General features: G+C 42.3%; 1 protein-coding gene across 1 annotated transcript; it reads right to left on the bottom strand.

The window, feature by feature from the left end:
* Positions 1–7,475: 7,475 nt before the first annotated feature.
* Positions 7,476–26,101, bottom strand: Rbmx2 (RNA binding motif protein X-linked 2). The gene is made up of 6 exons (XM_004653792.2): positions 25,997–26,101; positions 25,687–25,802; positions 22,975–23,026; positions 13,527–13,656; positions 9,879–10,056; positions 7,476–8,068 (listed from the first exon to the last, which is right to left on the bottom strand). Exons 1-6 carry the CDS (start codon positions 25,999–26,001, stop codon positions 7,572–7,574), a joined length of 978 nt encoding a protein of 325 aa, XP_004653849.1. The 5' UTR covers positions 26,002–26,101; the 3' UTR covers positions 7,476–7,571.
* Positions 26,102–27,102: the final 1,001 nt, after the last annotated feature.

The following is a 27,102-nucleotide window of genomic DNA, read 5'->3' as shown; positions in this document are numbered from 1 at the left end:
AAAAAGAACGACTCGGTTTGGCCCGTGGCCATGCGTCTGCCATCTTTGCGAATTAAACCAATCTGATCCTTTTTCTGAAGAGAGCCGATTCTCTAACCTAGGTTATAGTTCGCTCACACCCTAGGTTAGAGAATCGGAAGCTTTTAGATCAAAGAGAAGGCCACAACGATGAAGGGTATCTCTGTGTGCAATGGAAAGGAGGCCCCTGACACACATGTGACTCAAGTGGTCACATCCACATGGGACATGCACAGCTTCCAGGTGAAGTGAGAACCTACCAGTGAGTCTGGAGCCCCTTTCCAGCAGGAGGACCGACGTCTGTTTGAGGCACTAGGCACAGAGGAGTCTCCCAGAAACATGAGTCACGTCAAACCCATGCGTGGGTATCGACATTCTTCCTGCCTTCTAGGCCCAGTGCAAAATTGCTGAAGCCAGGCCAGAAAGAATTAGGAGTGTCGGGGTCCACACGTGTATTCGGAGGGCTTGGGTGCCCCCGCTCGCAGGCTCTCGACAGCCATCCTGACCCGACAATTGATGCAGGTGGAATGAAGGGCCAGAAGGGTGAGTACTGCATCATCACGCACGTGCCCCCCGTTCAATCAGTCACGTTCACATATATCCAGGGAAATACGGTAAGTATGTAAGTCATGGTCCACTGTGAACACAGTGATAATGTGTTGTGGCCTTACATGGCCCTCACAATCATGAGAAATTCCCATGTGACGTGCAAGAAAAAGGGCAGGCACGACAGTGCTTTATGATGACATTGTCCGCAACACTGCACACCAGCGTCTCCAGTTTTCCAAACAGCTTCCTGGGTATTGTACTGAAATTATGTCTTTGCTTTCCAGGAAATGATAGCAATGTCTATGAGTCAAATGGATTTCACGTTCATATTTCTGTCTAGGGTATCCCTGTTGAAGGACAAACCTTTAGGCCTGTTTGTGACCTTTGACCCATCTGGCATAGCTTTCAGTGAATGTCTGATTTTCATTGACCAGAGCAGTTGAGTATCATAAACACAAGGAGCTTGAAGTCAAGGCAGGCACCTTGATTGCCAGCAGAGGTAAGAGGATGAACATGACAAGACCGCCACCCTGTGGCTCCATCCTGAATCGCAGGTCACTGGCTACTAGGATTCAAGCCTAGCTGTTGAAAGAAAGGGCAAAGGAACGCCGCCACGGATTAGTGGGAACTGGGAAATGGCGTGGCGGTTAGAGCCTTTGACTCTGAAGCCAAAGGACCCCCTTTCAATCCACCAGGACAGGACACACCCATGCCCGAGACACAAGGAGGTGCTCGTGTGTGCTAGGGCACCTGCTGTGCCCATTCCCTGTATCTGTCCCTTTCTCTTCTCGATCTCTCACTTTCTCTCTCATAGTTCAATAAGTCAAAATCCCCCCTGCGTGGGGCAGGGGTGCGGGTGAAAATTGTGCTCAACACAGGTTTGTGAAGAGATAGGGCTTCCTTGGCCGGCTCCCGTCACGTGAACTTATCAATTTTATTCTGGTAGGAGGTAACCATATCAACTCCTATTCAAGACAAGTCAAGAAGGAATTAAAGGACCTGTGGGAGTGGCGTTCAACCCCCAAGCAAGAGCCCTGCAGCCTCTATCATTGGGTGGAAAGGAAACAGCGCTTCTGACAAGTCCTGCACTTGTCAGGCTCTCTCTCAAGACACCTGGACCAGCACCCCCGCACGCTTCAGGAGAGGTGGCACCTAATCCTCTCCACTGACAAGGCTAAGTGAGCAGTACCCGGAAGTGGACTCAGATGTTCCCGACGATTTTCAAATCTCTGGATGTTTGATATGTGAGGCAGGCTCTCCTGCTCCATCAGCTGGCTTGGCGCTCGGGGAGGCCCTTCTCCTCCAGCCAATTCAAGGAGACTTTCTGAAGTTCTCTCATTCCCAGAGAAACACACCCTCCGCATCCTGCTCCCTCACTTTTCACACAGCCTCATCCCAGTAGGCTCACCACTTGGGAGTGAGGGCCTGAAGCCACAAAAATGGCTCAGTTTGAACAAGAACGACTCGGGCTGGCTTGTGGCCGTGCGTCCGCCATCTTTGTGAATTATACCAATCTGACCCTTTTTCTGAAGAGAGCCGATTCTCTAACCTATCACCCTAGGTTCGAGAATCGGCTTTTAGGTCAAAGAGAAGGCCACGACGATGCTGGGAATCTCTGTGTGCTGGAGAAAGAAGGCTCCTGACACACATGTGACTCAAGTGGTGACATCCGCATGGGACATGCAGAGCTTCCAGGTGAAGTGAGAACCTACCAGGGAGTCCTGAGCCCCTTTCCAGCAGGAGGACGGACGTCTGTTTAAGGCAGGAGACACACAGGAGTCTCCCGGAAACATGAGTCACATCAAACCCATGCACGGGTATTAACATTCTTCATGCCTTCTAGGAACAGAGCAAAATTGCTGAAGCCAGGCCAGAAAGAATTAGGAGTGTCGGGGTCCACATGTGTATTCGGAGGGCTTGGGAGCCCCCGCTCGCAGGCTCTCGACAGCCATCCTGACCCGACAATTGATGCAGGTGGAATGAAGGGCCAGAAGGGTGAGTACTGCATCATCACACACGTGCCCCTCCTCTCCCCCCGCCCCCGTACATTGAGTCATGTTCACAGATATCTACGGAAATACGGTAAGTACGTAAAGTCAGGGTCCACTATGAACACAGTGAGAATGTGTTGTGACCTTATATGACCCTCACAATCGTGAGAAATTCCCATGTGACGTGCAAGAAAAAGCGCAGGCCTGACAATGCTTTATGGTGACATTGTCGGCGACACTGCACATGAGTGTCTCCAGTTTTCCAAACAGCTTCTTGGGTATCGTACTGGAATGATATCTTTGTTTGCCAGGAAATGATAGCAATATCTTTGCGTCAAATGGAAGTCACGTCCATACTTCTGTCTAGGGTATCCCTGTTGAAGGTCAAACCTTTAGGCTTGTTTGTGACCTTTGACCCATCTGGCATAGTTTTCATTGAATGTCCGATTTTCCGTGATCAGAGCAGTTGAGTCTCAGGGTGGCCACCAATTCACAACAATCCTCCTACTTCTGCCTCCCGAGTGCTGGAATTAAAGTGTGTGCCACCATGCCCAACAGCTTGGTATATTCTTTAGATTGATATTACTAACATAAATTACATAGTTTTGTCCCTTTGTATGACATGGTACATAATTTGCATATTTTTAATGACTCATTTATGGACCAATGTGTCTTGGATGGCATGTTGTTGATCATAATGTCTTGAATATGAAACGTTTATCTCAAATATAATTATTATTGCCTACTGAAAAGCCAGCTCTTATTACCTGTTTTATGATGCAGTATCCAGCAACACTTGCAGAAATCAGGAGCCACTTAATTAAAAGTAAAGGAAGAGCTTTAAGTTAAATCCCTCCCAGTGCAAATAATCACATCCCAAATTATGTCTCCTAAGTTTACATTTTCAGATAAGATAGCCGGAAACGTCTGCGGTTATTCTTTAGTCATAACAGCACAGTTGGCTACCCTTTACACTTTACTAAAATGCCATTTAGATGATAACCAGGTTATTCTCTTCAAAGATCTTCAAAACTATATCTACATATGGGATATCCTGCACCAGATACAAACTATTTCCAAGTTAAGATTCAATAAGGCTATAAACTACCAAGACAGGTACTTTCTAGGTACTTGCCCCAATGGGTTAGAGGAAGCAAAACCAAGACAGAGACTCTGCTGTTAATTAAACCACATCAAGAAAATATATGTACTAAGAACTAAGAAGCATTCTTTGGGAGCGTTTCATTCAATGTGGATGGCTAGCCTTGAGATCCCTGGGAAACTGTACACCAATAAATTCCAATTGTCCTCGGTGTACCGAACCATGAAGAACAAGGAAATAGTCACTGTCCTCAAAGGTTAACTAAAACCAATAGCTAGTGATATGTTTCAGGCTGGGCCTAGTACACAATTTATCTGTGCTTCTATGACTTCTGACTGCAAGGAGCATAACCAACTGCTAGGCTGGTGCTGAAAGTCAATGTAACTGAAACCCATCAGCCATCAGTGAATCTTCACCAAACCCTAACTACCCATGGATGCCTCAGTGTGGTAGACACACTAAGGTAGGCTGTTTCTGTGAGTCATGACAGTGCCCTGATGGACTTATGGCCAGGGATGCTGTCAAGGGAAGAGCCCTAAACGTATAAGAGGATGGCATGAAGTAAAACTACCAATTACTTCTCTAGTATATAGGAAGTAGCCAGAAACTTCATGGATTAGCACAATAGCTTGTTACAGTACAAAAAATACCATGAGTGTATCTCTATAGATTCTCTGCTACCATGCCCTTAAGTCCCATGATGCAATGCAATGGGCTCAGATGAATGCTACATGTTTGGAGGTGCATTTTAGCTGAGGAATCTGGTGTCAAGGGCATGAGTTGTCTTAGGCAATGAGCAAACCATTGACCCTCCCCTTGGAAGTGAGCAGTTAAACTGATCACCAATCACCTGGTTGCACAACTTCCCAAAAGACACACTTGCTTAGCTGAAACAGTCTTAGAATTACATCTAGCCATTCAAGACTTTTTCTGCCTGACTTTCCTGCCGTCCCTCCCCTCTGCAGGAGTTAAGACTTGCATGTAGCCTCTCCCTTTCTCCCAGAGGCATTTTCCCTGATTGTATGTCTCCTCTTCTCTCCTCTCTCCCCCTTCCTCTCCTCTTTTTCCTTCTTCACACCTGCTTCTCAGAGGAGACAAACTAGTTCAAATGGTACCAGTGGTGGATTGTCTAGGATAATAGGCCCGTGTAATGGGGTTCTGAACACCACTGTGAAATGAATGTGTGGCATAAATCGCCCCTGGAAGAGAGTGGCAGTCCCATGGCTAAGGACTGCTATGGAGATGACATGGGAGAAGAATGACCTTTTAAGTGTATTGACTCACACGTGTGAAAAATCTAAGTGGAATGGATTTACAGAAAGAATGGAGATGGCTGGAAATCATAGCAGTGTGAAGCAACTGATGCCTCAGAACACAGTGCTGAGGAATAGAAGGCAGAGTGCCTAAAAGCTATGGGGGCCTCTGTAGTCCTCACAGAGGGGCTTCCTCCTGCAGTGTGAAAACTACCACCACCGCTTGAAAGAGAAGCCATGACAGAACTGCAGGATTCCAGGGAGATCAAACACTTAATTCTCATGATCTAGAAGGTCTATTCTGCTAGTCAGGACTCCATCACTTGTTATCAGTAGAAGACAAGGCAGTATTGAGGGTGATGACCCTGTAGCCACTCTGCTCTGCTCTCATAAGAACTGACATTTCACCCATACCACAAGATGCTGCAAGGCTGATTAGTAAGCTAACAAGGAATTAAACCCAACATAACCTAGCTGGGGAAGTACTGTGCATAGTGAAGAGCATGTGCCTCAAAGAGCTTACAGAATCAGCTGGCACACACCAAGAGGAGCCAAGGAAGCAGTGGGTTTGGATTCTGGTGGAGCTATATAAAGGGAGCCAGCAAAGCAAGATTACAGACTTGAAAGTACCTTTTCAGTATACAGACAAGGACCTATGGCAAGACCATATGAGAAGTCCATGCTAAGTGGCTCTTGGGAGGCCTGGGGAAAGTATTGGCCAATACTGACGAGATAGAGACCTGAGCTGCCCTGCTCAGCAGCAGAAGAACAAAAAGCTGAGGGAAATAGACACACCCGAGTGAACAAATTACATAAGGTCAAAACTCCACCAGACAACTGTCTTAGTGGGTCAGAGTATAAGACATTCAAGAGGCCAAAAGAAAGATACTAGAGAGAAAGGTGCCAGCATTCTGTTAGAAGTGGCATCCTGTGCATGCCAAAGAAGACAATAAAGATGATTTTGTTTTTATTCCTGGTAGAAGTCTTGTATTTTTTATTATTTATTTTTTATTAACAACTTCCATGATCATAAACAATATCCCATGGTAATGCCCTCCCCCCCTTTCCCCTTTGAAACTCCACTCTCCATCATATTCCCTCCTCCTCTCAATCAGTCTCTCTTTTGATTTGGATGTCATCATCTTTTCCTCCTATTATGATGGTCTTGTGTAGGTAGTGTCAGACACTGTGAGGTCATGGATATTCAGGCCATTTTGTGTCTGGAGGAGCACGTTGTAAGGGGTCCTACCCTTCCTTTGGCTCTTACATTCTTTCTGCCACCTCTTCCACAGTAGACCCTGAGCCATGGAAGGTGTGATAGAGATATTGCAGTGCTGAGCACTCCTGTTACTTCTTCCCAGCACCATGATGCCTTCTGAGTCATCCCAAGGTCACTGCCATCTGAAAAGAGAAGATTCTCTACCAAAAGTAAGAGTAGCATTAATATATAGATATGAACATTGAGAGAAGTGCTTACTGGGCAGTTTGATGAGCATAGTATATACATTTAGCCAGACAGCAACAGATGTTACACCCCTAGGGCTCATGGCTAACCGTTTAGGTTTTTAGTATCAGGGATGTATTCCCTCCCATGGAGTGGGCCTCCAGTCCAATTAGTGGGCAGTTGGTTTCCACCATGATAGATGTACCACTATTGCACCCGTTGGCTCATTTGGCCTGGCTGGCCAAATAAAAGGCTTGCAGTGTCCACTGTTGAGTACCTTCACTGGTGATTTCTCTCTCTCCCATTGAACTGCATGCAGAATGGCTTCTTCCAGCTTGCTGTCAGCTGGTCTACATGGAGGAGGTTATCAGCTCAGTTCCAGCAAGATTTTTCAGTGGCCTTGCAGCCAAAGTATGTGGAGTCTTCAGCCATAGGGTCTTACCATCTATTCCTGGTAGGAAACCAAGGGCCTCAGCAATGGCCTGTAATGTTTTGGGGGAAGGAAGATTCTTAAAAATAATATCCATGGGAGGCTAGAGAGATGGCTCAACAGTTAAGGTGCCTGCCAGCAAAGCTTAATCTTTCCTCTTACCTTCTCTTAATCTAATAGTCTCTCTAAACTTAAAAACAAAAGTTTTCAAAGAGTTTGAATAGGAAACAGGCTGATCCTAAGAATCCTACTGCATCCATGTGAAGCTATCTGAAACTAGGGAGCACTGCTTCTCCAGTTAAATTGCCTTCTGGAAAGGTCCCACAATGCTAGATTTTAAACACCTTTCCTGGCAACTTCATCTCAAATTGGGTTCATGGACCATATCTTTTTGTTTGTTTGTTTGAGGGAGGGTCTCACTCTAGTTCAGGTTAACCTGGAAGTCACTATGTAGTGTCAGGGTAGCCTCCAACTCATGGAGATTCTCCTACCTCTGCCTCCCGAGTGCTGGGATTAAAGGCATGTGCCACCACACCAGGCTTATGGACCATTTCTTTAAACCAAAATTTAGGATACAGACTCTGGTCAATACCAAGCATATTCCCAGGGGCAATGTAACATGCTAAAATACTCAAAGTATCTGGCTGTTCAAACTAGAGTTGTCTCAATAATTCTACAATGCAAAGAATTCAGCTCCAGAAATTTTATGTACAAAAACATTAACAACAGAAGTGAATAAACAACGAAGTGTGTTTTCATATCAACTGGGCGAGTGAAACAGACTTCAGTGTCGCCTATGGTCCCTGGAATGGAAGGACTCCCGTTCCCAGGAGCATCGGTGCTTTTTATGCCTGTGGGATTTATCTAGGCTCCTACTTCTACTTCTGTGATTTCGCCCTTCAGAATGCCGGCTGTGCCTGCTAGAATGTGTGCTTTGCCCTTTCTCTCTCTCCTTGTTCTTGTCTTCTTTAGACTCCCTCCTACTTGAAGACTTGTGCTCATGTTTGGGTTTCTCATGTTTTGATTCCCTCTTGGGGTCCTCTACTCGACCATGGCCGGAATTCCTAACTTCAGGAGAATCTGGGCAGTGCTTCCGCCCCTCTCTGGATTCAGACTTCTCAACTCTCTCTGAGATCTTGCTGCTGTGCTTCTTGGGGCCAGGCTCATTTTTGTCCTTTATCATCTTGCTTCTGGGAGACACAAAGGAGGGTGCTTGCTCTGCCTGTACCTCATGGTCAGTCTTCTCTTGGTCTTTCTTTCTTTTCTTTTTTTCCTTTTTGTCTAAAGGCAAAAGGAGCAGGGATAATAAATAAGGAAAGGGAGACACAAAGAAATCCCTTTCAAAAGTACCTTGCAGAGCTGGGGAAATCGCTCAGTCAGTAAAATGCTTGTGCCTTAAAAGCATGAAGATACAAGTTCAATCCCCAGGACCCGTGTAAAAATGACAGGTGTGGTGGCACACACTTATAGTACCAGCACTGGAGAGGCAGAGACCGGGGGATCCCTGAGACTCGCTGATCAGCCGGGCTAATCTTAGCCTGGCTTGGTAAGCCCCAGGTAAATGAGAGAGTGTCTCAAAAGAAACTGGATGGTATTCCTGAGGAAAGACACCCAAAGTTGTCCTTTGGCTTCTATGCACACCCACACACATGTGCAAACCCACTTTTTAAAAAGGGCTTTGGCATTGACTTAGCACCAATGCCGTGAAGATGAAGCACGGTACTGTGAGGGACAGCGGTCAGGGAAGGCTAGGCAGGTTGTATTGGAAGTAAAGTGCTCAGACTTGTTTACTTTTATATTAAAGCATTGTTTTCTCATACAAATAAATACAGAGCAAAGACTTGAACTACATTCTTTGTGGAGATAATCTTGTATAGCAACCTGACATACTGGTTGGTCCTCGGAGGCACTTTCCAGGAAGTGCGACCTTTGACTGCTTCATGCTGCTAGTGGGGATGCTTTTCTTGTGCACATTCTTCATTTACTAGCGTGAAAACATTTATGGGAGAGAGAGAGAATGAGGGTGCCAGGGCCTCCAGCCACTACAAACAAACTCCAGAAGCATGTGTCACCATGTGCATCTGGCTTATGGGGTTTCTGGGGATTTGAACCTGGGTCCTTAGGCTTCACAGGCAAGTGCCTTAGCCACTAAGCCATCTTTCCAGCCCAAATAACTTTTTTTGGACTTAAACAAATTTTATTCCAATTATTCAACAAGAAAGAAAACATTAACAGATTTTATCAAACCCATTGTGATGTAACTCAAGAGAGCAAGTAAAATCCTGTCTAACCATATTAGTGAAACTTGAAAACAGGAAATATATGGAGTTACCACCCCATCCAATTTGTGAGCCATTTTGGCAAGCAAATATTAAGCAAAAAGAGCATTAAGAACTCAAAATCCTCAAGCTTATAAAGGAGTTAGGACTGTAGTGTATCAATTTAATGGGCACACAATGCTGCCCACACCACTACCCTTCATATGAGACTTTCCCACTTTCCCAATTTAAATAAGGATCCCGGGCTGGAGAGATGGCTTAGCAGTTAAGAGCTTGCCTGTGAAGCCTAAGGACTCAGGTTCGAGGCTTGAATCCCCAGGACCCATGTTAGCCAGATGCATAAGGGGGCACATGTGTCTGGAGTTCATCTGCAGTGGCTGGAGGCCCTGGCACACCCATTCTCTCTCTCTATATCTGCCTCTTTCTCTCTCTGTCACTTTCAAATAAATAAAAACAAACAAAAAAGGATCCCACACTTTCCTCTTTTACATTTAAGAATGGATTATAGGGCTGGGGAAATGGCTTAGCAGTTAAGGCCTTTGCCTGCGATGCCTAAGGACTCCTGTTCTATTCCCCAAGACCCAAGTAAGCTAGATGTGCAAGGGGGCACATGCGTCTGGAGTTCATTTGGAGTGGCTAGAGGCCCTGGTGCACCCATTCTTTCTTTCTTTCTATCTGTTTCTTCCTCTATCTCTCTCTCAAATAAATAAACTTTTTTTTTAAAAAAAAGAATGATTTATAAATTATTAGTGCATGCCAGGAAGTGCTACCCAAAGATTAAGATTACCCAGAATCTTTTCCTACCACTTTACCTTTTTTGTGCTTTTTGGTGGGTTTGGAATCTTCAGACTCTTCGGATGAACTCGGTGGAGGAGTGTTAGCCCCACAACCCTTCTCATGGAGCTCTCTAGTTATATCATCTACTTCTTCGGATTCTTGAGGCACTCGATAGTTAGACACATGATCCACACGGATAGTTCTTCCCTTGATCTAAGCAAGACAGGCAATGCTTCAGCAAACACAACCCCCATTTCAAACTCTGAACCAAGGCTTGAACCACATCCACTATCTTTTTGCTAATTTTGTTTCTGGTGAAACCATAAAGCAGATTTACTCAACTGGTATGTCATAATATAGATAAAGACAAAGATAAAAATATATAATACTCAAGACAGTCAAATGGGGTCTGGAACAGGCAAGGCCCCCAGAGCAATTGTTCTAAAAGTCTCCTTGGTTTATGACAGGGTGTCATGCAAGTATCTTCAAATGTATGTCATGAAGAAAGAACAGGCTCAGAAGTACTGTCCCAAAGGCCATCAAGGAAGACTATGAGAATTCAGAATTTAAGATACAATTCATTATCTGTGATTTTTTTTTCTTTTTTAGTTTTTCATTTGTCAAGGTAGGGTCTTTCTCCAGCCCAGGCTGACCAGGAATTCATTATGTAGTCTCAGGGTAGCCTTGAACTTACAGCAATCCTCCTACCTCTGCATCCCTAGTGCTTGAATTAAAGGTGTGCACCACCACACCCAGCTATCCACAACTTTTTTTTTGGAGGTAGGGTCTCATTCTGGCTCAGGATAACCTGGAATTCACTATTTATTCTCAGGGTGGCCTTGCACTCATGGTGATCCTCCTACCTCTGCCTTCCGAGTATCCACAACTTTTAATAAAAACAAATCATGTATTAGAAGAGTGTAGGAGCTACAGAGTTCCTCAAATCTAGCTTACTACTACAGCAGCTTTCTCAACAAAGTAATCAGGGGGAAGGCAAAATCAGACTAACAGTTGGGAAGAAGATAAAAAACTTTTCTTTTCCCTTAAGCCGCCACACCTTGCTCTACTCCACTATACTGGAACACTGATTCCAGTGTTGTTGAGATACAACTCTTTTGGGGATCAACCCTTCACTTAAAAACATTATTTTTTTTTTAAATTTTTTGTTCATTTTTTATTTATTTATTTGAAAGCGACAGACATAGAGAGAAAGACAGAGGGAGAGAGAGAGAATGGGTGCGCCAGGGCTTCCAGCCACTGCAAATGAACTCCAGACGCATGCGCCTCTTTGTGCATCTGGCTAACGTGGGACCTGGGGAACCGAGCCTCGAACCGGGGTCCTTAGGCTTCACAGGCAAGCGCTTAACCGCTAAGCCATCTCTCCAGCCCCACTTAAAAACATTCTATTTTCAGGGCTGGAGAGATAGCTTAGCAGTTAAAAGTACTTGCCCTCAAATCCTAAAGACCCGGGTTCAACTCCCTAGTACCCACATAAGCCAGATGCACAAGGTGGCATATGCATCTGGAGTTCATTTGCAGTGGCTAGAGGCCCTAGTGCACCAATTCTGCCTCTCAAATAAAAAATAAAATATTGAAAAAGCCCATCTTTAAAAATAAATAAATATTCTATTTTCAACATATTTACTGTATAGGCAAACCCATCATAAATTTGAAGTTTGGCTTAAAAAAATTGGCATTACGAAAGTAGATTTTTCATTTACTTGAGAGAATGAATGAATGAATATGAGCACATCAGGGCCTCTTGGCACTGCAAACAAACTCCAGATGCATGCACCACTTAGTGCATCCGATTTCATGTGAGGACTAGGAAATCAAACCCAGACAGCAAGGCTTTGCCAGCAAGAATCTTTAATCGTTGAGCCATCTCAGCAGAGTATCTTTAAAAAAAATATTTTATTGATTTATTTAAAAGAGGTAAAGATTGAAAGATAGATGGATGGATGGATGACATCGACAGTTATATAGACAAATAGAGAATGGGTGTGCCAGGGCCTCCTGCCACCATGAACAAACTCCAGAAGCATGTACCACTTTGTGCATCTGGTTTTACATAGGTACTGGGGAATCAAACCCAAACCATCAAGCTTTGCAAGAAAGCACCTTTAGCCCCTAAGCCATCTCTTCAGCGCTAGAGTAGATTTTTTTTTTTTATTAGTAACTTTAAGGCTAAGGAGGTTCTGTCATCCATTTATACTATTTGTCATTTTTTAAAAATATTTTATTTATTTGCAAGTTTGCAAGCAGAGATAGCCAAGAGAGGGTAGAGACAGAAAGGATGTGCCAGGGCCTCTTGCTACTGCAAATGAACTCCAGATGCATTGCCACTTTGTGCACTTGGCTTCATGTGGATAGTAGGGAATCAAACCCAGGTCATCAAGCTTTGCCAACAAATGCCTTTAACTACTTAGCTATCTCACCAGCCTTATTTGTCATTTTTGAAAATATTTTGCTTTAATGGTGACTTCCTCTGGATGTTCATACTCTTGAAATTTCAAAATGATCTATTTATCAAATATTTATTTGTGTGTGTGTGTGTGTATGGGCACATCAAGGTCTCTTTCCACTGCAAACAATGTCATGTTTGTGCCATATTTTGCACTGTGGCTGGGGAAATGAACCCAGGCTAGCAAGTGTAATAGTTAAGGTGTTGTCAACTTGATCTGTTTAGTAACCCACAGAAATCCCTTTCGGGTGGTTCTCAGAGGTTGCTTCCAGGAAGGATCAACTAAAGAGGAAGTCCTTCCCCCAGAGTGAACCCTTCCCCAGAGTAGGCAGCCCCACTCAGAGGGTGACTTGATATAAGGAAACTCTGGGGAAAAAGAGCCCCTTCCTTCCTTCTTCCACTTGGCTACCAGAGCTGCTCGCTGCCTTCCAGTGTGGACTGAAGACCAGCATCAACTGAAGACCCGCATGGATCGAAACCCAGTGAGGGGCTCCTCAGGAACCCTCCAGGCCTTCCGGCACCATTTGCAGTGCTAGATGGGGACTGCTGGGGCATCTGGCCACATGGACTGAGCAGCTACCAGGTTCCGCGATTCTCGGGCCTGCAACTGCTGTTGGACTACTGTAAGCTAATCCAATAAATTCCCTTTTTAAAATAATTCATCCTAGCAGTTCTGTTCCTCTAGAGAACCCTGACTAATACAGCAGGCTTTGCAAGCATGCACATCATTCTCTCTCCCCAACCCAGGTCCTCAAGTTTTAACTAGAAAATTTTCAAGACCTAATATGCTAGGTCCTGGAGTAATATAACAGATATCCATAGCTACATCCTAGGTCATGAAGCCATAATGAAGCCCCAAATTCCCTGGCACAGGCCAATGCCAAAGAATAGCGCTTACTCATCTCTTCATTCTCTAATGCACTAGAGCAGATGTAGAATGTACACAAGAAAAATCATCCCTGGGTTGGGGGGTACTGTATCCTCACTTCTGGGAAGATAGTGAGCTAACACGTGGAGAAGAAGAACAAACTAGCAGGCCCATGAGCCCAGAGAATAATCTCCTGCAATTATTTTCTGCTCATTTTGTCTCCGCATCTATTCAACCCTTACAATATATCCAGATGAAAAGTACATCCCTGCATCTGTCGAGACCAGCTAGAAAATGAAATCTAACTCATACATAGGAAAAGTCCAGCCAAGTTCTACTTAATAAACATACCTTGATTCCATTCAAATTGTCAACGGCCAGAATTGTGCTCCTTTGGTCTTCATAGCACAGGAAACAAAATCCTTTGGATTTCCCAGTCTTCTTGTCTCGCACAAGATTGATGTTAACAACCTCTCCATATCTGTTTACAAAAAATAGTAAATATGATTCATTTCAAATGCAAAAATATTCAGATAGGATGTTAAAACAAAATTCGAATAATACAATCTGTACAGAAGACACATCTAAAACACGGAAAAATTGCAAACAAAAAATAAGGATATAGCAAGAACATCCAATTAAGAATAGGTGACAAGGGGTTGGAGATTGCTCAGAGGTTAAGGCACTTGCCTACAAAGCCAAAGGACCTCAGTTTGATTTCCTAGTGCCCACATAAGCCAGGCACACAAAACAAAGTGGTGCATACATCTGGAGTTTGTTTGCAGTGGCTGGAAGCCCTGGCCAGCCCATTCTCTCTCTGTCACTCTCTCTCTCTTAATATGCCTCTTTCCCTCTCTCAAATAAATAAAATTATTTTTTTTAAAAAAAGGTGACAAAATTGGCATGGTGGCACATGCCTTTAATTCCAGCACTCAGGAAGCAGAGGTAGGAGGATAACTATGAGTCAGAGCTCAGCCTAGGCTAGAGTTTGACCCTACCTCAAAAAAAGTAGCAATATTAAGATTAAAGACAAATTTAAGGCCAAACTAAAAATGAGACTGAGTTATTCTTCCCTGAAAAATATATAACTCATAAACCCTTGCTTCATGCTTCATTTTAGTAATTTAAATTTTTAATAAAATTCATTAGAAATGCAAAGAGAAACGGGTAATTTTAACACATATTTGTAAATTTGTAACAAAAAGTTGACAGAAATAACAGGAATTAATATCAAACATATAATATCAGTATAAATAAATATAATTAACAACTGTTCCTATTAATATCAGAGAAAATATACATATTTTCTTTCCTTCTTTCTTTCTTTTTTGAGGTAGGGTCTAACCCTATCCCAGGCTGTCAAAGAATTTAGTATATAGTCTCAGGGTGGCTTCAAAAGCATAGGGATTCTCCTACCTTGGCCTCCAGAGTGCTGAGATTAAAGGTGTGTGTCACCATACCTGACTATATCATGAAACAGCCGAGCACAGTGGTGCATGCCTTTAATCACAGCACTCAGAAGGATGAGGTAGGAAGATCACTGTGAGTTTGAGGCCAGCCTGAGACTGCATAAGTGAATTCAGTGAATTCCAGGTCAGACCCTACCTCAAAACTGCCCCCACAACTAGTAATTCTTTATGACTTTAACTTATAAAGCTTTGATTTATTTGGAATTTATCTTTTATAAGGAACAAGGTAGACTTTTCTGTTTGTTACTTAATTTCTGCTTTGGTCTTTATTGAAACACATCTCTTTTCATTAGATTTACTTTATCCTATGCTGATTTTTTCTCTTTTTTTCAAGGTAGGGTTTCACTCTAACCCAGGCTGACCTGGAATTCACTATGTAGTCTCAAGCAGGCCTCAAATTCAGTGATCCTTCTACCTTTGCCTCCTGAGTGCTGAATTTAAGGAGAACACCACCATGTCTGGCTTATGTTGACTTTTTTTATTTTTTTTATTTTTATTTTTTTGGTTTTTCGAGGTAGGGTCTCACTCTGGCTCAGGCTGACCTGGAATTCACTATGTAGTCTCAGGGTGGCCTTGAACTCTCGGAGATCCTCCTACCTTTGCCTCCCGAGTGCTGGGATTAAAGGCGTGCGCCACCACGCCTGGCGCCATGTTGACTTTTTAAAAATTTATTTGTTTTTGGTTTTTTGCAGTAGGGTCTCACTCTAGCTCAGGCTGACCTGGAATTCACTATGAAGTCTCAGGGTGGCCTCGAACTCATGGCGATCCTCCTACCCCTGCCTCCCCAGTGCTAGGATTAAATGCATATGCCACCATGCCTGGCTCTTATGTTGTTTTTTGTAAAAAACAAAATACTTTAAGGTTACCAGAATATGGATAGCTTAGCCATGTCACATATATTTTGGCATATGTATTTTACATTTTTATTTTCTAAGTACTCTGCCATTGATATTTTATTTTGCTTTTATTATTTATTTATTATTATTATTTTGCTGTTAGCTGGGAGAGGAGGTTCTAGGTTCTAGGTTCTAGTTACTAGGAATTTTTTGTTCAAAATATTTTCCCCCAAAATTTCCACCTTTATAACATTGCTCCTAGAGAACATAGACTATTCTGATTTTAGGAGCTTGAGATTTAGAGAACTAACCAACAGTCAGTTGTAATATTTCATGACCTGTATGGCCTCTGCCCACGTGAAAGGTGCAGGCCCCATTCACCCTAACAGACCAGGGGGTCATACTGGTGTTCTGTGTAAACCCAGCTTAAGCTCTGATTTCTTCCCCCCACCTTTGTCTTACTCTTTCTCTGTTTCCTCTCACTAGCCCTTTCATTATACTCTCAAACCTCCATGGGAAAGAAGACCTTCAAATTACTTCCTACTACCCCCCTAGCTTGTCTCCTTAAGAACTTGAAACCTCTTCGACTTTTGGCCGACATCAAACCTCTTCATCTAATCTTTCTCTGCAACTCTGCCTGGCCGCAATATATGCTGGGCAACGGGTCCAAATGGCCTGAGAATAGTACTTTTGATTTCCAAATTCTCACTGATTGCCAACATACAGGCAAATGGTCTGAAATACTCTATTTTCACTCTGCATGCACAGCCTTCTCTTTGTTTTGCCTGCTTTTCTTACCAGGTCCTTCTAGCCCCTCCCCCATACTCGTCCTCACCCTCTGCTTTTGACCGTGATGCCATAGAGGACCTCACCCCAAAAGTTCCGCTGGATCCTCCAGCTCCCTCAGCCCCTCCTAACAACCTGCCTGGTAACAAGGTTTGCTTTTAGTCTACGGAGTTACAATAGAATACAAATTTAAAATAGGAATGCATAAATTCTGAATGAATGAATGTGTGAAGGGGAAACGGTTGTCTAGAATCTATATGAAAAGTGCTCTTGAAATGAATATGTGTGAGTATGTATGTGGCTCACAGCCCTAAGGCTACAGAATTATTTTTGTTCTGAGCAGCACCATTTCATTGTGAGGATGTTTTCCACCAAGCCCACTGTATAAGATGGCATAGCCATATTTACTGTTGAGTGTCCCCCAGAAGGAACACTAAAAGTAATTAAGATCATAGAAAAAAATGCAAGATTCTCCTGCTCTAAAGTGTTGTAAAATGGCAGGATCAGAAAGCAGCCTATAGCCCTGAGGGAAGATCAAAATTCTCCCTGGAATTTAGGGTGGAAAAAGGCTCTTAGATTCCCTGCCTTGCAGAGCCAAGGAACTACAAGCACAGGGAATCTCAGGATCCTGGCCCCAGCATGATGATGAATGAATGGCAAGTCTCTGTGAACAGATGGGGACTTCTTATAAGAAATTTGTAACTGCTTTATGCTTATAAGAAATTTGTAATTGTTTTACATTCATTTTATCTTTCTATGCTTATATGGAACTACTAATAGACAACAGACTCAAGATTTATGCTTAAATTTAAAAGTACTTGATACTAAATTTGTAAAGAAAAAATTATAAAATTTCTAATTTTTAAATCTTTCATATTTTTAAAAATGTGTTTCAGGAAAGTTATAAGAAACAAAGCTCCAAAATTTATATGTCTATTCTGAGTAAATAGTGTAAGTTTGATCTACTCTCTTTAAAAAAGTTATTTCAAAAGGCCTTTTGAGGAAAAAAATAGTCATATTAAAAGTGTTATGGTAAGAACAATAAAAGTTTTTGTTGGTAGTTATGAGACGAACTGACTGAAAAAGATAAACTCTGGAGTGAAAACTTTATATGTTGGATGTTAAATGTTTGATGAAAAAGATCGTTACAGAGTAGTTACATGGATTTAAGGTAAAAGTATGTAGATGAAGGTATGAGTAAGCTTAAACAGAAGGTTAAAGACAAAGTACTTAATCAGATTATAGACTTCTTAAGATATAAAATGACTTAGTCTAGGGCTTACATCAGACTAACAAACCATGGCCCTGGCTGGTAGCAGGTTGCTATGGTATTTAGGTTATAAACTTTACGTTAACTCATTGATGTTAATCTGGTCATAATAATGGTTATGAAAAGACTGAATTTAGAGTATCCAATCAAGTTAACTAGGTTCCTCTATTTGTCAACCCTTTAACTAAATCTGAAGGTTAAAATTGACTCATTAATATTTAATTCTCTCCTAAGGTTATTATATCTAAAACCCTGCCTCAGAAAAAAATTTCACAGAGGAACTATTTCCTCTTTTTTTTTCTATTTTTTAAGCTAAATAGACCACATTTAAAACATTAAGCAGTATTTATCTGCCATACACTTGAACACTATTTAATTCATGGTAACTAGTAAAAAGAAATTCTAAACAAAGTTATGTTGTGATTTAAAATATACTTCCTCAATTCCTCCAACATTCAGTCTTAATACTTTGAACAAGTTTACCAAAGTACTACAGACAGAACTAAAGAGTTGGTTAAGGCTCAAATAGTTAAAAGACTGTGTCATAAAATTTTGTGTATGTTAAGAGATCAGAAAAAATTCATTTTGGCTCAGCAGTAAAAGGTGCTTATTTGCAAAGCCAGATGTATGTAGTGGAGAATACATTTGGAAATTGTTTGCAATGGCAAATGGCTATGGGATTCCTATGCCCTCTTTCCCATGAGACTTGTCTCCTTTTTTTCATTAGATCATGGCAGTTCATTCCAGTTACTCTATTCTTTGGGTATGTTAAATATAGCTAAATTAATTTCAGGAACTAACACAAATTGATGGACGTCTTTTAAAATACTAAATCACATAATAAAAATATATATGTATATATTATATAAAGGTATAAATTTTATATTATAATATAAAAACTTTTAAAAATATCTAATTTTTCATGTTTTCATATTTAAGCCAAAAAAAGTTACTATGTAATATAGAGTTCTTGTTTACTTTAAATTCTGTCAACAGATCTTTTGTTCATAGTTTACTCTCTATAGCCTCATCTCATATGCCTTAAATATGTAAACTCTTCTTTTTGTTAATATCAGACTTTTCCAGATATCAGAATATTGTAATTTGGGTTACACCAAGTCCATGATGTCTGGCTATCAATGAACATACATAACCATGCCTGGCTAGAACTCTATAATTGTAAAATGGCTCTTGTCTTGTTCATGCTGGTTGTTCTGGGTGATTATCATTAAGATTATAATCTAAGTCTTATAAAAAGTGACTTGCTGTGAATTTGTTCTTGGAAAACCTAAGTTCCCCATGTCTTAGGAAAATCCACTGTATACAAACAATGTTAACATAGTTTGTCTAAGCTTCATTTAACAGTTATAAATATTCCTTTAGTTAGGCCTTAAATTGTTCAATGATAAAATGTACTTATTTAAGGAATTACTTTGTGTCTGTTATATTGTCTCTAATACATGCTAAAATCAGGCTTGCTTAACTCAACAATGACCAGATTTTATTTTATTCTTGAGATATGTATAATTAGTCTCAGTCAAGATTTCACTTAATTAATTATCTTATTTCTGGTATCTTAAGTTCACTGCTTGTAGAGATATCGATACTTAAGACATGTTTCCTGCCCTAGAGAGAAAATAATCTTAAATTGCTGTTCTACTTCCAGTTTGGGGAGGGGGGGTAATTGGTACTTGCATTGGTATACAGACTAGGCAAAATTGTTTTCAAACACAGATGCTAAGTTTTTACACTATCATGTCTTTTTCTAACATACAAGCTCTAGATTAAATCAATTGACTTAAAGTTATTAATAAAGTAAATTGATAAAATATTGTTTTCAGGGCTACTAAAATGTTCTGCCTATACTTATAACTGACAGATTAAAAAATAGAATGTGTATGCTTTCTATGCTCCAAATACAGCTTACACTGTCACCTGACAACTCAAATATTAACCAAAATGATTTTAAAGTATTGTGTCATTCAGATCTGCTTTGCTAACCAGATATGCTCTGCACCCTTTTTAACTAATCTGTTTTGCTAATCAGATATGCATAGTCTCAGTCTCTCTGAGTGATTAATAACCATATGTAGAAGCCAAAATCAACTAGGAGTTAAAAGGATAACCAATATTTTGGGTTCTGCTCCCAGGTCAAAAGGCCACAGGAGATGATGGGACACTTGAACTTCTAGCCTCTGGTAAGTTACCTGTCTTCTTGATCAGAGAGGATGTGGAGACCCAGAAATGGATTCCAACTCAGTGTATCTGCAACAGGAGAGCCACATCAGAGGAAAATCAGTCCTCCCAGCTTCCCAAAAGAGGAGGGGCCACTTGGTCAGCACGGCCTTAACTTATCCTAGCAGATGACAGTGCTAAGAGTCATAGAACTCCTCACAGTGCCATTATTGACTTCCAAAATATACAGTTAATTGTGGCAGCCTACATGGTCTTGATCACCCAATGAGAAAAATATAACTACAATATAAACAATGATTCAGACTAATAGGCTCCCCTGTCTGATGCTGATTTACAATACTAAACTCTAACATTAACTCGTGCCTGCTGCCTCTGCCTGTCCCTGATTAACTTCACCTACCCTGACCCCAGATCCTCCTACTTGCCTTAGCCAGAACCAGAGCTACTCCTCGGCCCCGCCTCCTTAGCCCTTACCCTATCTCATCCAGGGATAAGTACACTGTCACCCCAACAGACACTTTCAAACTTAAACTCTCATGTTTCTACTCTGCCCCTTCTGTCTTCTCATAGGGTGCACAGAGCCCATCTCCCTCATCTTCTCTATAACAGGTGTCTGCCAGTGACAGCTCTGAAGCCAGCTCAATACAGGGATGGTATGAGAGAAGACTCTGCTTTGCTCAGCACCAAGTAACAACATGCTACCCTGGCGCTATCGATCTCACCACTCTGCCACCTCTAGCCACCATGAAACTGCCTCCTTATCACTTTCCAGAATCAGAGCTACTCCTTGTCATCCCCCCCAACTTCCTTAGCCCTTACCCTATCTCATCCAGGGATAAGGACACTGCCACTGCAACGGACACTCTCAAACTTAAACTCTCTTGTGTTCATACTCTTCCCCTGATCCCAAAATGCCCTTCTGCCTCCTCTCTCTTGCCCCAAGCCGTCTATCTCTCACCTCTGAATGTTCACCCTCCCTTTACACCTGGCATTGTGACAAGAGTAACAAGCTCCTTTATTCTCCCTTCTTTCTTCTCAAGAGGTGCACAGAGCCCATCTCCCTCACCTTCTCTATAACAGCTGTCTGCCAGCGACTGCCATGAAGCCAGCTCAATACGGGGATAGTATGAGAGAAGACTCTGCTTCACTCAGCACCAAGTCATAACAGCATGCTACATTGGTGCTATTGATCTCACCACTTTGCCACCTCTAGCTACCATGAAACTGCCTCCTCATCACCTGCCCTGAAGAAAGACCCATGACTGCATTATCCAGCCTCTCCGAGCATAAGAACTCGTCAACCTTAGGGTCAACATAAAAAAAAAAAAAACACCTTAATCTGTGGCTCTTACCATTAGCAAAAGGCTGGAAAGTTAGGTTAGGACAAAATGGGAGCCACCAAGGGCTGGAGTGATGGCTTACTGGTTAAGCACTTACCTGTGAAGCCTAAGGACCCCGGTTCAAGGCTCAATTCCTCAGAACCCACATTAACCAGATGTACAAGGGGGCGCACGCGTCTGGAGTTCGTTTGCAGTGGCTGGAAGCCCTGGCGTGCCCATTCTCCCTCAGTCTCTTTCTCTCCCTCTCCCTCTCTGTCGCTCTCAAATAAATAAGTAAAAAAAAGCAACAACAAAAAAAAATTAAAATGGAGTCACCAAGGACAGCAGAAGGGTGACAGATACCAGGGAGCGGGTCATCCCCCTTCAAGGAACCACACAGCCATTATCCCTTACTTGCCTAATAATACGCCAGGTCTAGGTTTCCTGCCTCCTTATCTCCCACCTGGTCACTTCTGTTCTCATACACTATGGCTAATGTAAATAACAATGGAGCTCCTTCCCTTCTTCACCTTCCCCCAAATGAAGAGCCTATAAAGCCCACTATCTGTAACCCCAAGAGGACTGCTCCACTCTTGTGAGTCAGTTTTGGCAGCTCCTGTTTTCCCCGAATAAAAGCTTCCATCTTTGCCTCAGGAAAAAAAAAATATGTGTGTGTGTGTGTGTATACATATAAATATATACACACATATATATGCAATCTTTATTCTTAAGATAAAATGTTCTAGTATCAGAAAAGTATCTAAATCTTCTGTCAAGTTAATATATAACTTAATGTAATACCAGCAATTTATATATGATTTATATATAATATATATTTATATAAAATTGTTAAAATGCTAACATATTGATCTATATTTCTTCTTCCCTAAGGAAGACAACCAGAAAATGTGCATTTATACATATACTACAATATGAAAAATAATTTATAATATCAAACCCTGAGATAATGCTCAAAACTTTCATTAAAAAGATAAAGAAATCAGTCAATTTGTTGCAGTCAGGTTCACATTGTGGGGAAAAAGCATTTATTTTGGCTTACATACTCAAGGGGAAGCTCCATGATGGCAGGGAGCTTCGATAGCATGAGCAGAGGGTGGACATCACCTCCTGGCCAATATCAGATGGACAACAGCAACAGGAGAGTGTGACAAACACTGGCAAGAAGAATCTGGCTATAACAGACATAAACCTTCCCCCAACAATACACTGCCTCCAGAAGGTGTTAATTCCCAAATTGCCATCAGCTGGGAACCTAGCATTCAGAATACCCAAGTTTATGGGGGACACCTGAATCAAACGACCACACAATTTTTAAAGTTTATTCCTTAAAAGCATATTCTAAATTCTTTATACTTACTTTTGCCAATGTTTTTCTTTTTCTAACACTAAGGATACCACCAAGCTATGCCCCCAGCCCTAAAGCTTCTTAGTAACTGCACAATACCTTTATAATAAATATTTATATAATAATATATAAATATAAATATAAATATAAATATAAATATAAATATATGGAGCCAGGCATAGTGGTGCACGCCTTTAATCCCAACATTCTGGAAGCTGAGGTAGGAGGATCACTGTGAGTTTGAGACCAATATGGAGCTATAGAGTGAGTTCCAGGTCAGCCTTTTCTAGAGTGCCCCACCTTGAAAAACTAAAACAAACAAAAATACATTAAGGGTGTGGTGGCCCATGCCTTTAATGTCAGCACTCAGGACACTGAGGTAGGAAGATCACTGTGAGTTTGAGGACAGTCTTAAAAGACTACAGAGTGAGTTCCAGGTCATCCTGGGCTAGAGTGAAACCCTACCTCAGAAAAACAAAATTAAAATAAAATAAACATACATTACAGAAGCAAACTACTCTGCCCACCCAGGAGGCAGGAAAAGAAAGCAGACTTACTGTGAGAACACACAGATGATGTCCCCTTCAGTCAGTTCATAAGGAAGCCCTCCTAGACAAGAAATCACATTGAAGTTCAATAAACATTAATCATGTGTTTACTAGGTACTCTGCATTAGGTCAGACATTAAGGGTAAGCTTTGTTTTCACAGAAATTATTCTGATATAATGACAAAAGGACATATAAGTTTCCAGAAGTACAGTAAAAGGAATAATTAACTCTGAGTGGAAAGACTGGGATCACTATTGCCCAAACTAATCTGAATATCCAGTCCTCACATCCAAATTCCTACAAAAATCAATTATTTTCATCATAAAAGTGTTCCAACAAACATAAGATTTTAAGTATGCTATTATTAGCCTCACCTAATCTAACAATAATTTTTTGTTGTTGTTTTTTCAAGGTAGGGTCTCACTCTAGTTCAGGCTGACCTGAAATTCACTATGTAGTCTCAGGGTGGCCTTAAGCTCACAGCGATCCTCCCACCTCTGCCTCCCAAGTGCTGGGATTAAAGGCATGCGCCACCATGCCTGGCTATAACAATAATTTTTAAAATATTTTTTATTACTTATTTGCAAGGAGAATGAGAATGGGCACACCAGGGCCTGTTGCCACTGCAAACAAACTCTAGACTTATGCACCACTTTCTGCATCTGGCTTTATATGGTTACTGGGGAATCGAACCCAGGCCATCAGGCTTTGCAAGCAAGCACCTTTAACCACTGAGCCATGTCTCCAGCCCTAAAAATTACTTTTAAAAACTGCTGTCAGGAGTGGTGGCACATGCCTTTAATTGCAGCACATGAGAGATAAGAGGTAGGGAGAGGGCTGGAGAGATGGCATAGCAATTAAGTGCTTGCCTGCGAAGCCTATGAACCCCAGTTCGAGGCTCGGTTCCCCAGGTCCCACGTTAGCCAGATGCACAAGGAGGTGCACGCGTCTGGAGTTCGTTTGCAGTGGCTGGAAGCCCTGGCGCGCCCATTCTCTCTCTCACTCTCTATCTGCCTCATTCTCTCTCTGTCACTCTCAAATAAATAAAAATCTTAAAAAATATATTTAAAAAAAAAGAGGTAGGGGGATTGCCTTGAGCTCAAGGCCACCCTGAGACTACATAGTGAATTCCAGATCTGCCTGAGCTAAAGCCAAGACCCTACCTCCAAATAAAGGGGGGAGAACTGTTAAGCATTTTATAGGAAATAATTTCCCCTCCCAATGTTTCTTTCTTCATCTCTAAAATGAGGATAATTAACATATCTGCCTCACAGAATTGTAGGGATAAAATAACACATATAAAATGTTTGCACAGGGTATGGAGAAATGGCTCAGTAGTTAGAGTGCTTGCTTGCAATGCCTGATGGCCTGGGTTCAATTTCCAGTACTCACGTAAAGCCAAATGCACAAAGTGCTGCATGCATGCAGAGTTCGTATAGACTGGTAGGTGGCCCTGGTGTACCTAGACTCACTCTCACTCTCTACTTCCAAATAAACTTTTTAAAAAGTGATTGCACAGTAATGAATGCAATAGCCTCTTTGAAGAGTCAAACTTAGACTGTGACACAAAGTAAATATAGGGATGGTTTGCCAGGGGCAGTAGTAGCAGTTGATTATAGAAGGAAAAGAAATTTTCAGGAGAATGGGGAGGGAAGCTAGTAGTAACATGATAGTGGCTTAAGACCATACATTCTAGGATCGCATAGTTCTAAGTGTTGCACTTAGCTGGCTGTGACCTCAAAGAAGTCCATTAATCCGGGCGTGGTGGTGCACGCCTTTAATCCCAGCATTCGGGAGGCAGTGGTAGGAAGATGGCTATGAGTTCAAGGCCACCCTCAGAATACAGCGTGAATTCCAGGTCAGCCTGGGCTAGAGTGAGACCCGACCTCGGAAAAAAATAAAAAAGCTCATTAACTTGTCTACACTTCAGTTTCCTTACCTGCATAATGGGTGAGTTTGAAGGAGGTAAAAGGCAGGATGGAAAATTTTAAAGTAAACTTAATGAAGAAACAGCTGGTTGCTACAAAACAACTAGGGGACAGCCTGAACTTTATATTCAGGAAGGAGTAAATCAAAAATAGGCTAAAGATAGGCTGCGGATGGCCCAAGATATGGGTTGGTCCGATCAACCTAAACTTTATGTGCCGGGAAGAGGAAAAACAAAAATACAGTTTTGAGAAAAACCAAAATAATAAAATAGTTTCCCAAGATAGCCTGACCAAGGACTTAAACTCTGGTTATGCACAAATAAGATATGTAGACATAACTGTACAAGCTTTGCAAATACCCTTGTGAGCCTCCCCCTTTCTCTTCCTTGCTAAAAACCCTATAAGAAGAAACACCCAATAGGGCTCGGGTAGACTCATCTGTCTCCTGCATGAGATACTTGTCGGCCCCAGAGCTCTGGTCATCCGGAATAAAGCCTCATGCTTTTGCAGCAAGTTTGGTCTCCCTCTGGGGGTCTTTCAGAGGTAACAGCCTCTGAGAAACCAAATGGGAAGACTTTTCCTGCAGTGAATGACAAATTCTTAACTCTGAAGAACACCCGCTATCAGGGAGAGCAAACTAAGGGCCAGAAAAGATTTGGAAACGGGTTCACAGACGGGATATAAAAGTGAACGAAGAACGCAGACACAAGTGATGAGCAGGAGTGCTGAAATAACCAGAGACAGGCCATGAAAAGACTCTGCCAGGAATTGCTGGAAAGGTGGAGACCTCACCCAGAAAGATCCAGGCGCTGTCCTTGTATTCCGAGTGCCAAGACACCTTATCCGCCACCCCGAGTTGAACCTCTCGCTCATTCAGCTGGTTGATCAACTTCACCTTTGTTAAAGGGCTGCACCGGAGGAGGAAAAACGGAGAAGTGAATTGTCTCACAGCCCGAGTTATGAGAAGACAAAGCTTGGCTACCAGACGCTCTAGTCACCCGTCCCTCGTCCCTAAGTAATTACCCAAGCCCAAGAGGGACCCTCCCCCGGCAGCCCACCGGAGGCCCATTCCCTCTCCTTCAGAGGGCACCCGAAACCTTACTTCATTTTCGCGGGTCCCTCAGCGGCACTTAGGCATCAACTTCCGGGTGATGTGCGTGGCGCATGCGCAATCCCGTTGGCGCCCGCTGGTTGGACCTGGCGGAACTCGCACCGGAAGATCACGCGAGCGCTGGGGCGTGGCACCTGCGCACTAGCGCGAAAGCGGAGTCTGACGCCGGGTTTTTTCGCTTCTGTGGAGAGAGGTTTCTCTAACGCCTTTCTGCTTGCTTCCTTCTGTGATATGGAGCAAGAGCAGGAGCTAGGACCATTATAGAACCCTCAACTCCTGGATAATGTCTTCCATTGCTTGGCGTAGCTTTAAATGTTGAAGTAAGGTGGGGCGATGTTACAGTCTTAACTTTCCATTCCTGGGGCTGCGGAGAGAGCTCAGTGGCTCAAGGCGGTTGCTTGCAAAGCCTGAGGGTCGGGGTTCGATTCTTCACTACTCACATAAAGCCAATGCACAAAGTGGCTCATACATCTGGAGTTCGTTTGCAGCAGCTAGAAGCCCTGGGGTGCTCATACTCTTGTCTGCTTTTTTCAGTCGTCCCCTCTCAAATAAATAAATAAAAATTCACAGTCCTTCAGTCTCAAACAGTTTGTCAAATACAGTTCCACCAAAGCCTCTCCGTTCAGAAGTTATGATAGAAAATTAAAGGGGTCAGTGTAAATGGTAAATTTTGGCCCCCAAATTCATATATTCATATACTCATATATATATATATATAAAAGTCTTGAGCAACCAGATGCATGGCACAGCCATGATCTGTTTCCATAATCTTTCTCATAATTGAAAGGAAGATGTAATTCATGTTTTCAAAATAGTATCTACCAACTGAGCAGATTATGAATTAAAAGATTATGGATGGGCTGGAGAGATGGCTTAGCGGTTAGGCGCTTGCCTGTGAAGCCTAAGGACCCCGGTTCAAGGCTCTGTTCCCCAGGTCCCACGTTAGCCAGATGCACAAGGGGGCGCACGCGTCTGGAGTTCGTTTGCAGAGGCTGGAAGCCCTGGCGCGCCCATTCTCTCTCTCTCCCTCTACCTGTCTTTCTCTCTGTGTCTGTTGCTCTCAAATAAATAAATAAAATTTTTTTAAAAAAAAGATT

Source organism: Jaculus jaculus, chromosome X (genome assembly GCF_020740685.1).
Source record: "Jaculus jaculus isolate mJacJac1 chromosome X, mJacJac1.mat.Y.cur, whole genome shotgun sequence".
Taxonomy (NCBI): domain Eukaryota; kingdom Metazoa; phylum Chordata; class Mammalia; order Rodentia; family Dipodidae; genus Jaculus; species Jaculus jaculus.
Note: the sequence above shows the minus strand (reverse complement) of the source record. Positions and strands in the feature narration are given on the sequence as shown.